General features: G+C 38.6%; 1 protein-coding gene across 1 annotated transcript in view; it reads left to right on the top strand.

Moving 5' to 3' along the window:
- Window positions 1-13,560, top strand: part of GUCY1A2 (guanylate cyclase 1 soluble subunit alpha 2) — a 364,010-nt gene that overhangs the window by 332,364 nt on the left and 18,086 nt on the right. The window contains exon 7 of the mRNA XM_062198341.1: window positions 6,961-7,115. Within this exon, the coding sequence (XP_062054325.1) occupies window positions 6,961-7,115 (155 nt within the window). The remainder of the gene's footprint in view (window positions 1-6,960; window positions 7,116-13,560) is intronic.

Genomic DNA, 13,560 nt, shown 5'->3' with positions numbered 1-13,560 from the left:
CCTGGAAGAGGAAGTAGTATGGGTCATGCACAGCCAAGGCAACAGAGAGGCTCACTACTTCCCTACCTCCCTACCTCTTTTATCACGTTACCTTTTGGGGCCTACCTTTGGCCTTCAAGGTGGAGTCAGTCCCGCAAAATCCGCAGGGCTGAGAATTGAAGAAAACAGACTGCTTACAAACCATTGCAATGCTTTTGGAGGGAGAGTGTCTACCACCATGAAGTAGACAGCAAAGCCAGGATTGAACATAGTGTCTGCATCCTTTTAATTACACAACAGAACTATCAAGCCATAATTTCTACCTTCTGTCAACAACTGGCGTTCTACAATGCACAATCTGGGCTTCCACAAAAAAGGAATTATCCAACCCCCAAATTTCAATAGTGTCAAAATTGAGAAATCTTGTCCTATATGATTTGTTGGGCATTTTCCCTCAGTCTTATATCCTGCCCTTTTTTCCCCCCAGCAAAATTCATCTTTCCTGGCCTTCTTTCAGGTTCTTTAGTGTACCAAAGCTTTTTAGACTTTAGGATGTGTGCATCTTATTTTCACTCCCCTGGATGTGTTCCTTCCTCCTGCGCTACAGGAGCTGTGGTCCTCTTCCCATTCTCAAAAGCATCCTCCTTCAGCACTGAGCTCAGGGGCACTTTGCTGAGGGAGAATTCACTGGCTCACCATACCTTATCAGCGCCAGTCCCTGTTGCCCCTGTCCTGCCCTCTTTTATTTAACTTTGTGGCATCTGCCATAATTTCAATCAGCTATTCTTTTCCATCAAATGAAAACTCCAGAACAACAAATTAAAAGCGTTTTTTGTTGTTTTTACCCCTTCTATCCTGAGCACTGAGTACTGTCTGTGATTGACTTGGATGGTATTTTTAGATGAGGCCATAAAAATGAGTAAAATTTCAGATATGAATGCATTGGGAGCTTTTGAGTATGGTGAGTAGATGGACCAGTTGGAAAGGAATTAATATGGAAAAACAGGAACAATAAGATGGTGAAGGGATAGGAGGCTTCTGATGTTGGATTAAATTAATGATAACATTTCTTATGTTTCTGTTGGAAAGAATGTCAGCTCTTTGGTGTAGACAGTATAAGCAAACTGTATTAAGGAGATTTTTAAAAATTGTCTGACTTAGTCTGGCCTTTTAGCAGCAGTTTGAGACATCTGGATACTTTTAAGATTGTACTGAACTTGGAGATAGGTGACCTCAGGTCACCTGGTCCTAACACTAATTTGCCTTTTCTGTTCTGCTCTTCTGGACTTCAATTTGTTTGCAAAATGAGGAACTAATGGCTCTGTGCTGCCCTCCTAACCCTAACATTCCTTCCTGCTGAACTAGAGAGTTTGGGCTAGCTTGGGTGGAGCTAGATAAGCCTATTTTTAAAAGTTGTAGGAGAAATATTTTCTTAAAAATACAGTTGTTTGTGAGCCCTGGTTAATAAATACTAAGTGGAATATTGTGAGAACAACAACTTTCTGACAGTTGTGGACTTTGTAATGTCCCATTGTTTTGCATTAATTTATACACGGAAGACATAGGAAATTGGGTAGTAAGTATTCTAATCTCAGAATTAATATCCTGGAGTTATTGTATGTTTCAGTTAATCCCTTAGATAAGCATTGTTTCTTTTTTATAATCTTTCTCTTAAGAGTAAAGTCTGGTGTGTTTTGTTTAAGCTTTGATCTGATGAAAACACTTGCATTTTGTTTACAGATTGCTGTAGGTCTGATACAACACAGTTTCTTCATCTTGACACTACTGGTATTTTGAGTTGGAAAGTTCTCTCTTGGTTGGTGGGAAATCATCTTGTCAATCTAATTCTCTCAAATGAGTAGACATTGTAGCAGCTCCCCTCCCAGTTATGAAAACCAAAAGTGTCTGCAGACATCCTCAGAAGTTAATTGAAGGTCCCAAAATGTTCCTTTGGAGAACCACTGGTTTGTAAAAGTAATCTTCTTTAGCCTCTGCTTGGTTAGCCTATTTAAATAAAATTAAATTTTGCCTAAATGAATCTAAACCCCTGATTGAAGTTATATTTATCTGTATTTTGGCTAACTGCAAGATGCTCTTTACACATTCTGAATGAAGCAATCAGCTGACTTCCTTATATAGCCAACAATTCTTGTTAATAAATTGTCAGAAGAAATGTAAAAAAAAAAAAAATAAGATAGTGCCTGATGACTCAGTTTATAGATTTCCGGTAGTATTGTCTTAACGTAAATAATTCTGAATCCTTGTCCATTACGGGGCAGTGACAGTGACAGCAGATCTGTGCTATTTCTGTAGTAGTTAATATTCTTGTACATGTTTACGTTCCCTCAATAGGCTAATCCTCCACCTACGGCACTGGCACCCTGGGTTCTAGTCCCAGTTGGGGTTCCGGATTCTGTCCCAGTTGCCCCTCTTCCAGTCCAGCTCTCTGCTATGGCCCGGGAGTGCAGTGGAGGATGGCCCAAGTCCTTGGTCCCTGCATCCGCATGGGAGACCAGGAGAAGCACCTGGCTCCTGCCTTCGGATCAGCGCGGTGCGCCGGCTGCAGCGCGCCGGCCGCAGCGGCCATTGGAGGGTGAACCAACGGCAAAAGGAAGACCTTTCTCTCTGTCTCTCTCTCTCGCTGTCCACTCTGCCTGTCAAAAAAATAAAAATAAAAATAGGCCAGCGCCGTGGCTTAACAGGCTAATCCTCCGCCTTGCAGCGCCAGCACACTGGGTTCTAGTCCCGGTTGGGGCGCCGGATTCTATCCCGGTTGCCCTTCTTCAAGGCCAGCTCTTTGCTATGGCCCAGGAAGGCAGTGGAGGATGGCCCAAGTGCTTGGGCCCTGCACCCACAAGGGAGACCAGGAGAAGCACCTGGCTCCTGGCTTCGGATCAGCACAATGCGCCGGCCGCAGAGGCCATTGGAGGGTGAACCAACTGCAAAAAGGAAGACCTTTCTGTCTCTCTCTCTCACTATCCACTCTGCCTGTCAAAAAAAAAGAAAAAAAGAAAAAGATTTATTTTTATTTTTATTTTTTATAACAATCTATTTCTGCCAGCACCTAAGAATATCAGGGTTTATATCATCAGGATTTTTCAGGTTATAATCATTCTCATCTAAATATTTTAATTAAAAAAAGCCTCAGGCCTTTGGAAAGGAGGCAAAGAAAGAAATATATAAGCCTTCTATAGTTGATGTGGGATTTGGAATCTTTTCTGAAACAGAAAGCACAAAATAAAGATGCTATTAAATGCCTCAGTGTGGTCATCCTTTGTGCTGTCCTGCTTAAAAAGACCATGTCTGTGATCACAGGCCCAGACTGATCGTCTTAGCACAAGAGGTCTGGGCGCGTGCTTATATCATACAAGGTAAGTGTTGAGGGGCCTTCTGAAAGTAAGCCGAAACCCGATATGGAGTACAGGGACTAGATTTCTATACAATCTTAAAAAAATGACAAATCTGGATAAAGTATACAGAAGAACAGTTTCATGAGGTTAGACACTTAGCAATGGAAGATGGTGATCCCTGTGAGATAAGACCTGTGATTGGCCTACCATACTTCTTTGGGAGACATCCAGGCCATGGTTCAGAGATGAGCAAACCAAGAGGCACCAATCCTCTTAAAGAGTGAAGTCGAGAGTCTATATACCAAAAGACTGCACCAAAACCGGGCCAGCTATCTCCTCAGAGTCCTCCTCCTTTATCCTGCAGAGTACTGTTTAGGGTTTGTGTGGGGGGAAACTACCTAAACCCCTGAGGGCACACTCACAGGATTAGCGAGAAATGTACCTGCTACTCAAGCAGGACCTGGAGGGGTGGTTTCTATTTCCTTAAGACAAAGTGGACAACTTTGTAAATGTCTTGCTTTCGGGAGAATGCACAGAAGATTCTTGCTGGAGTAATGGGATAATTAGCCCTTTATGAAACACTGCTCCAGACTTGACTAACAAATGTTAAAAGCAAGCCTTGAAAGGAACAAACTGTTTTCAAGTTAGTTAACTACATCCTAGAACAAAGCTCAAAAATATTTCTGAGAATATATAAATATCCAGCACTCAACAAGGTCAAATTTGTGATATCTGCATCCAATCAAAAATTACTAGGTTTCAGGAAAAGCTGAAAAAAAAAAAAGATTCATAACAAAGAGATCAATCAATCAATCAAAACTGATACATAACTGCAACAGATGTTGGAATTAGCTGACAATGGCTTTAAACTAGTTATTTTAACTGTATTTTGTATGTTCAAAAACAGTTAAATTGATACTGGAACAATTCTTAGGAAAGTCTCAAAATGAACCTCTAGTAAAGGCAAACTACAGTGTCTGAAATGATAAACATAGTGGATGTAACAATAGATTAGACACAGAAGAAGAAAAGATCATTAAGCTTGAAGATGGAGCAATCAAAAATGTCCAGTACATGAGAGAGAGAAAGAGAAATTATTTTAAATGAAAAGATCATCAGTGAACTTTGGAAATAATTCAGGCATTCTAGTAAACATGCAACTTAATTATCTATGAGGGAGAGATGGATGCAAAAGATATCTACAAGAGTAACAGCTGAGAATTTTTACAAATTTGATGAAAACTAAGTCCACAGATCAAGAGCTCAACAAACCCAAAGTACAAGTAATAGAAGGAAAATAACACCAAGGGAAATCATTATAAATTACTTAAAGTTAGTGAATAAAAAACTTACAAGAAGCCAGAAAGTGTTACATATGAAGGAATTCAGATAAGCAGGACAGCAGATCATTGGTAGGAAATAATGCAAAAGAGGAGCCAGTGGAGCTGTCTCTTTCAAGTACTGAAAGGACAAACAGTAACAAAAGCCGTCATCTTAGAATTCTATACCCAATGCAAATATCTTGCAGAAACAAAAGAAAGACTTTCAAACACAGACAATCTTAAAAAATGCATTACCAGTGGACCTCCTTTATAAGAAATGTTTCCTTCAGCCAGAAGGAAAATGATACCAAATGAAAGATGGATCTACACAAAGACCTTAGATCATCTCAGGGGATGACTTCATGATCCTTACCTTGGACCTCTGCTGTTTATATTCCCAACTTTCATGAATGGGAACATGAGGGCACTCCTAGTATGTGCCAAGGCACGGAGAAGGAAGACAATGAAAAAGACCTGGTCCCTGGGTGACTGAGGGCATGGAGCTGCCTGTCAATATGGACCACTCACATGGAGACTGTTACTGAGAGACAAAGACAAGTCTATTCTTTTTAAGTGTCTATATTTGGGGATTTTACTGATACTGCAGATTGGTATTTCCTTAATTAATATAAGCATTTTAAAGCTGTAAAATTGTGTCTTTCACATTAAGGTCTTAAATTTACTTGTATCTTTTTGCCATGTTGAAGACAGAGTTGATAAGGAAGATTGTAATGGAAAAGCCATCTTTCTCTCAATAGTGTGAAATGTTAGCTCTTTCAGCTATCTAGCATCTGTTCCTTTGGTCTATTTCTCTACATTATGATACCCACACACTAATTAGATGTCTTTATACTAATACTTGATATCTGATAGGATAAACACTGTTTTCTTCTTTCTCAAATGCATCATGCCTCAACAATATTGACTTTCCAAATAGATTTTTGAATCAGCTTTCAGAACACAGATTAAGATGTTATTAGGAGCTGCAGCTAGATCAGGTTAGGTTGGACCTGTTCCATTGTGGTTTGATAGCTTCAGGCGTCTCTAGTCCTAGGACACAGGTTGGTCTCACAGTGGATTTTTATCCTCACAGAGTGGCAAGAGGCACACAGTGAGAGGTGACAGCTTGCCTACCAGGTGGGCATCCTGGAGGCAGATCTCCTCCCTCGTTCTCAGCATAACCTTCATTTCTCTTTAGCTCCCTCTTGATCTCTTAGCTGCAGTTTTTGTAGTCTAGGCCATGTCCACCTCACTTCATTACTCTGATCACATGTAGGCTATATCACTGTGCATTGAAGGATCCTTCAAGGCTTAGACGGGGCCAATTATCAGATTCACATAGAGTAAATACATAGCCCTTAGTTTACTCTTCAGCATTTTCAGTGTCTCTTGACTGATTCAAGGGTTGAATTCTAAGTCCATATTAATAATAGGTTGGGGAATTGTGATTTAATCAACATCCAGTGCTTATTGTTGGATGCTAGATTGTATGTTATGTGCTGAATATTCACTAGTAAGGAAATAGATACCCTTCTCTCATGGGAAACTGACATTTAAGCAAAATAAATACTTAGAGTTACATTTAATGTTATGAAGGGGAAAGCAGAGTTTTATATGAGAGTAATCAGAGAAAGAAATTGGAAAATACATTTTCATGTATTAGAGCATAGTATATGAAAATGAAACCTGATTCAACCAGTAACAATCATGTTTATGAACAAACACCAATTTTTCAAATAAGTAATTCACTCACTTATTTAACAGTATTCTTGTTCACTAAGTGCTATTAAGTATTATTATGGTCCAAATATTAGGCTTATTAAGGTTTCTAAGACATAGGGGCTGGTGTTATGGAACAACAGATTAAACCACAGCTTGCAACACAAGCATCCCATGTCAAGTTGCTGTATAGTGTTGTGCTGGTTCAAGTCCCAGCTGGTCGGCTTCTAATCCAGTTTTCTGTTAATGTGCCTGGGAAGGCAACAGATGATGGCCCAAGTGCTTAGCACCCTGCCACCCATGTAATAGACCAGAATATTGTTCCAGCTTCCTGGCTACTGCTTGGCCTAGCCCTGGCTGTTGTGGCCATTTGGGGAATAAATCAGTGGATGAAAGTTCTCTCTCTCTCCACCGCAACCCTGCAACCCAACACTGTCTTTTCAGTAAAATAAATAAATCTTTAAAACTGACCAACATTCAGTTTCTATCTTTGAAGAGCTCCTATTTAAATTACTTAATTAGCAATAACTTTAATTAAAATAATTGGATACTTAATGAAAATACATGTTTTTGCCTTTTCATTCTTTTAGATGAGGATAGGCATTCACTCCGGCTCTGTGCTGGCTGGAGTTGTTGGAGTGAGAATGCCAAGATATTGTCTGTTTGGAAACAACGTCACTCTGGCAAGCAAATTTGAGTCGGGAAGTCACCCTCGGCGCATCAACGTGAGCCCAACCACTTACCAGTAAGTGCTCTCTGTCTCCGGTCTTCGGCATTAACTTCAGCTGATGTCCTGTCATTCACCTGGTCCTGTCGTTCTCAGAGATTTATGAGTAAATCCACTCAACCTGAAAGATAGTAATTGTAGATATCGTTTTATTTGTGCCCTAAGATAGTCCATGGAAAACCTGTTTTGACTGAGGCTTAAATACAGGTTTGTCATTCCCATTGTCTCTGTTTCATATATATATGTTTCATATATATATTATATATATAAATGTATTCTATACAAAGTATTTCCTTGGGCTTTTTCCTTCCTTTTCACTGTGACAAACATGTTAATGAACTGGGTGTGTTTCAAAGTCAATCATTTAATATGTTAAATTTCTACATGTGTATCAACAGAATTATATTTTACATATTTGAGTTTGCATAAATGGTATTTTACTATATCACTCTTTCTATAACTTTTTTTCATTTTTTTTAAACTTTTATGTAATGAATATAAATTTCCAAAGTACAGCTTATGGATTACAATGGCTCCCCCCCCATAACTTCCCTCCCACCCGCAACCCTCCTCTTTCCTGCTGCCTCTCCCCTTCCATTCACATCAAGATTCATTTTTTTTTGTTGTTGTTTTTGTTTTTAACTTTTATTTAACGAATATAAATTTCCAAAGTACAGCTTATGGGTTACAATGGCTTCCCTCCTCCCATAACTTCCCTCCTACCCGCAACCCTCCCCCCTCCCGCTCCCTTTCCCCTTCCATTCACATAAAGATTCATTTTCAATTCTCTTTATATACAGAAGATCAGTTTAGTATATATTAAGTAAAGATTTCAACAGTTTGCCCTCACATAGCAACACCAAGTGAAAAATACTGTTGGAGTACTAGTTATAGCATTAAATCACAATGTACAGCCATTAAGGACAGAGATCCTACATGATATTTTTTTAAAAATTGATTAATCTTTCTATAACTTTTTAAATATAACTTCCTATTTTTAAAATCTGTCCATGTTGAAACATATCCTAATTTATCACTTTAGTTACTAATAACCTTCCAAAATGTGACTGTCATATTTTATTTGCATATTTATCTCTTAATGAACACCTAGGTTAATGTTTTTACTTTTCATTTATTATAAAGTATGTTATTAGGAAAACTTACTTTGTTATTGCCTAGGTTAGGTTACTTTACTTTTCATTCAATATAAATAGTGCACTACAATTAGAAGAATCACATAGCTTTATCTTGAAATTCGTTGCAGTCATAAGGAAAAAAAAGTCTTTAAGATCATGACCATGACTGTTATATGGTTGTCCTCATTTTTTTAGATAAAGCGTGTGAGTCATCTTGCTGCATGAATGCCCAGAGACCTTTTCCTCTTAATCTAGAGCACTTTATTGCTACTTTTATTTCTTGACAAAAATATTTTTTCTTTTTTTTCTTTTTTACTTTTATTTAGCAAATAAATATTTCCAAAGTACAATTTATGGATTACAATGGCTCCCCCCACCATAACTTCCCTCCCACTCACACCCCGCCTATCTCCCACTCCCATTTTCAATTATCTTTACTTAATATATACTAAACTGATCTTCTGTATATAAAGATTTCATCAGTTTGCACCCACACAGAAACACAAAGTGTAAAATACTGTTTCAGTACCAGTAATAGCATTACTTCACATTGAACAACACATTAAGGACAGATCCCACATGAGATGTAAGTACACAGTGACTCCTGTTGCTGACTTAACAATTTGACACTCTTGTTTATGGCGTCAGTAATTACCCTAGGCTCTAGTCATGAGTTGCCAAGGCTATGGAAGCCTTTTGAGTTCGCCGACTTCGATCTTATTCTGACAGGGTCATAGTCAAAGTGGAAGTTCTCTCCTCCCTTCAGAGAAAGGTACCTCCTTCTTTGATGGCCTCATTCTTTCCACTGGGATCTCACTCGCAGAGATCTTTCATTTAGGTGGGTTTTTTTGTTTTTTGTTTTTTGTTTTTTGTTTTTTTTTGCCAGAGTGTCTTGGCTTTACATGCCTAAAATACTCTCATGGGCTCTTCAGCCAGAACCGAATGCCTTAAGGGCTGATTCTGAGGTCAGAGTGCTGTTTAGGACATCTGCCATTCTATGAGTCTGCTGTGTATCCCGCTTCCCATGTTGGATCGTTCTCTCCCTTTTTGATTCTATCAGTATTTGCAGACACTAGTCTTGTTTGTGTGATCCCTTTGACTCTTAGACCCATCAGAGTGATCAATTATGAACTGAAATTGATCACTTGGACTAGTGAGATGGCATTGGTACACACCACCTTGATGGGCTTGTATTGGAATCCCCTGGCACATTTCTAATTCCATCATTTGGAGCAAGTCCGATTGAGCATGTCCCAAATTGTACATCTCCTCCCTCTCTTATTCCCACTCTTATATTTAACAGGGGTCACTTTTCACTTAAATTTAAACACCTAAGAATAATAGTGTGTTAATTAGAGTTCCACCAATAGTATTAACTAGAACAAAAAAATACTAAAAGGGATAAAGTATTAAATTGTACATCAACAGTCAGGACGAGAGCTGATCAAGTCACTGTTTCTCATAGTGTCCATTTCACTTCAACAGGTTTCCCCTTTGGTGCTCAGTTAGTTGTCGCTGATCAGGGAGAACATATGATATTTGTCCCTTTGGGACTGGCTTAATTCACTCAGCATAATGTTTTCCAGATTCCTCCATTTTGTTTCAAATGACCAGATTTCATTGTTTTTGACTGCTGTCTAGTATTCTGTAGAGTACATGTCCCAGAATTTCTTTATCCAGTCTACTGTTGATGGGCATTTGGGTTGGTTCCAGGTCTTAGCTATTGTGAATTGAGCTGCAATAAACATTAAGGTGCAGACGGCTTTTTTGTTTGCCAGTTTAATTTCCTTTGGGTAAATTCCAAGGAGTGGGATGGCTGGGTTGTATGGTAGGGTTTTATTCAGGTTTCTGAGGAATCTCCAGACTGACTTCCATAGTGGCTTATCCAGTTTGCATTCCCACCAACAGTGGGTTAGTGTCCCTTTTTCCCCACATCCTCTCCAGCATCTATTGTTGGAAGATTTCTGAATGTGAGCCATTCTCACCGGGGTGAGGTGAAACCTCATTGTGGGTTTGATTTGCATTTCCCTGATTGCTAGTGATCCTGAAGATTTTTTCATGCGTCTATTGGCCTTTTGCATTTCCTCTTAGGAAAAATGTCTATTGAGGTCCTTGGCCCATCTCTCAAGTGGGTTGTTTGTTTTGTTGTGGTGGAGTTTCTTGATCTCTTTGTATATATTCTGGTTATTTATCCTTTATCTGTAGCATAGTTTGCAAATATTTTTCTAATGCTGTCTATTGCCTCTTCACTCATCTGGTTTTTTTTTTTTTTTTTGCAGTACAGAAACTTCTCAATTTGATGCATTCCCAATTGTTCATTTTGGCTTTGACTGCCTGTGCCTCTGGGGTCTTTTTCAATAAGTCTTTGCCAGTACCTATATCTTGCAGGGTTTCTCCAATGTTCTCTAACAATTTGATGATGTCGGGTCATGGATTTAAATCTTTAATCCATGTTGAGTGGATTTTTGTGATGCCTTCGCCTTTGTTTTTGTTGTACAAGATTGCTTCAGCTATTTGATGTCTCCTGTGTCTCCATATGAATTTCAGTATAATTTTTGCTAGTTCTGAGAAGAATGTCTTTGGTATCGCATTGAATCTATAAATTGCTTTTGGGAGAATGGACATTTTGATGATATTGATTCTCCCAATCCATGAGCATGGAACATTTTTCCATTTTTTGGTATCCTCTTTTATTTCTTTAAGGTTTTGTAATTTTCATCATTATTGAGTCTTGAGTTTTCCATATTTGGTGTTTTAATTTTTCTCCAACAAATGTGAAATTTACATCTATTCCGCCCCTCATTCCTAAGTTAAAATAGTGCACAGTGGTAGGTGTTTAGCAGGTAAGACATCAGTTAACAAGGCCACGTGCCCTATTGGAGTGCCTGGATTTGATACTCGCCTCCAGTTACTGACCCTAACTGGGTAATAATGCAGACCTTGGGTGGTAGCAGTGGTGGCTCCTTCCACCCATGCTGGAGATCAGTATTGATTTCTCTGCTTCTTGCTCCAGCCCCAACACATCCTCAGATGTTGAGAACATTTGGGATCAAACCAGTAGATAGGAGCTTTGTCTCCTACATTCTTCCCTTTATCTTTTTCTCACTATTTCTCCATGTCTCAAATGAATAATCACTTTAAAAATAAATATAGCTTACAGTTATGATGTTACTGATCTTTGAAATCAAAATAATTGCTTATATTAAGAATGGCTTCACACATTTTAAATGGTATGAACTGAATAATTTGAGCATCATTGTTTTTCTTTGCCATGTGCAAACTAAAAATGTACTTAGTGTTATGTAAAATTTTCCTTCACTGTTAAATTTTGTTTTATTTTCATTTGACAATTGATCTACTTCTGAAATTTTTAGGATGCTTATTTTTCATCTACTATGAAAAACTCAGGTTTTGTTAAAGCCAAGCCACATTCTCACCACTGCTAAATCAATAGCTCATCATAAAAGCAGTCACATAATCTAACAGGATAGGGTAGAGGTTGAATATACATGCTTTGAATCAGAGTGCCTCAGTTGGAATCCTGGCTGTAAAACTGTGTTGGGGCAGGTGTTGTGCGGTAGGTTATGCAGGCACCCATATCACAGTATCTGGTTTGAATCCCAGCTCCTTCACTTCCAATCCAACTTCCTGCGGATGTGCCTGAGAAGGCAGCAGATGATGGTCAAGTGCTTGTGTGCATGCCACCCATATAGGAGACTATTGTGGAGTTCTAAGCTCCTGGCATCTGGAGCATTTTGTGGACATTTGGGGAGTGAACCAGCAGGTGGAAGATCTCATTCCTTCTCCTTTCATCTTCTTTCTTTCTGCCTTTCATATAAATAAATATTTGAGGGAAATAAAACTTACTCTGTGGAGTTTGGTAACTAAATTTCTTTGGGTTAAGTTTTGGCATTTAAAATGGGTACCTTTTCCAGAATATTATTGGTAGGATTTAATATGTTTGCAAACTCCTAATAATTAGAACATAGTAGACATTGATTTATTACTTCATCCTGTTTTCTTAAGATTTATTTATTTACTATTTGAAAGGCAGAGTTACAGAGAGAGAAGGGGACCAAGAAGGATCTTCCATCTGCTGGTCCAGTCCTGAGCCAGGCCAAAGCAAGATGCTAGAACTTCATTCATGTCTTCCATATGGGTGTCACGGCCCCAGGCATTTGGGCCGTCTCCCACTGCCTTTCCAGGTACATTAGCAGAGAGTCAGATCAGAAGTGGAGAAACAGGGACTTAAACCAGTAGTTATATGGGATGCTAGCCTTGCAGGTAGGGGCTTGACCTACTGTATAATAACAGAAGCCCACAACCAGATTTTTTTTTAATGAAACATCTTTGTCATGCATTTAATTCTTGGGTTTTATTTATAAATGTAGCCATGTTGGATGATGTGTGATAGTTGAGTTAGAGATCTCATCTGACAGTCTCAAGGAAACAATAGATATGGTAGTCTGGCCAAATATGCTTGGAGCTATAAGTGAGAATTGAGCTAGGAATCAGTTTGTTCCTATAAGTTTTTATGAGCAAAAACATCTCACCAATGCACAAATCATAGTTAAGTGATAAAAACAGTCCATTTTCTTGGAAGCTCCCCAAACTAAAAGAGTACAGTCTATGGCCATACTACCCTGAACACACTATCTCATCAAAAAAGTACATAATAACTTCGATTACTCATATATCTATCTATATGATTAATTTATTAGATTAATTCCGTTGGCTTTTCAACAGCACCAGCATTATCATACAGTTGTGTAAAATACAAGTCTAACATGGGTATCACTGGGCTAAAGTCAAGATGTCATCAGACTGTGTTCTTTGCTGGAGATTCTAGAGGATGCTCTGTTTTCCAGAATTTTCTGGCTTCTAGAGGACATTTTTATCCCTCATTCATGTCCACCTTCCTCCATTACCAAAACCAGTACTGTTGCCTCTCTCTGCCTCTGCCATTGTACCTCTTTCTCTGGTACAAAGGGAGAGGTTCACCTGTCCTTTTTCCCTCTTATATTTTCAGGATGATTACATTGGGTCCATTGGATAATCCAGAATAATTTCCCAAATTAAAGTCAGATGGATAGCGAATTTTATTTCATCTGTAACCTGATTTCCTCTTTTGTTATCTAATATATTTACAAGTTCCAAGGCACCACCAGAGGGATTTTTTGTCTACAAAAGGGAAAATCCAAAGGCTAAATCCTACCTAGAAACACAACTGCAACCTTATTTGTACATCCTTGTTTAGGGGAACTTTTAAAAAAAGTTGACTTACTATTTTCAGCAAGATGAGAGCTCTGGCTAGTAAAGGATTTTTG

The sequence above is a fragment of the Lepus europaeus genome, chromosome 7 (assembly GCF_033115175.1).
Source record: "Lepus europaeus isolate LE1 chromosome 7, mLepTim1.pri, whole genome shotgun sequence".
Taxonomy (NCBI): domain Eukaryota; kingdom Metazoa; phylum Chordata; class Mammalia; order Lagomorpha; family Leporidae; genus Lepus; species Lepus europaeus.
This window is presented reverse-complemented; position numbering and strand designations above follow the sequence as displayed.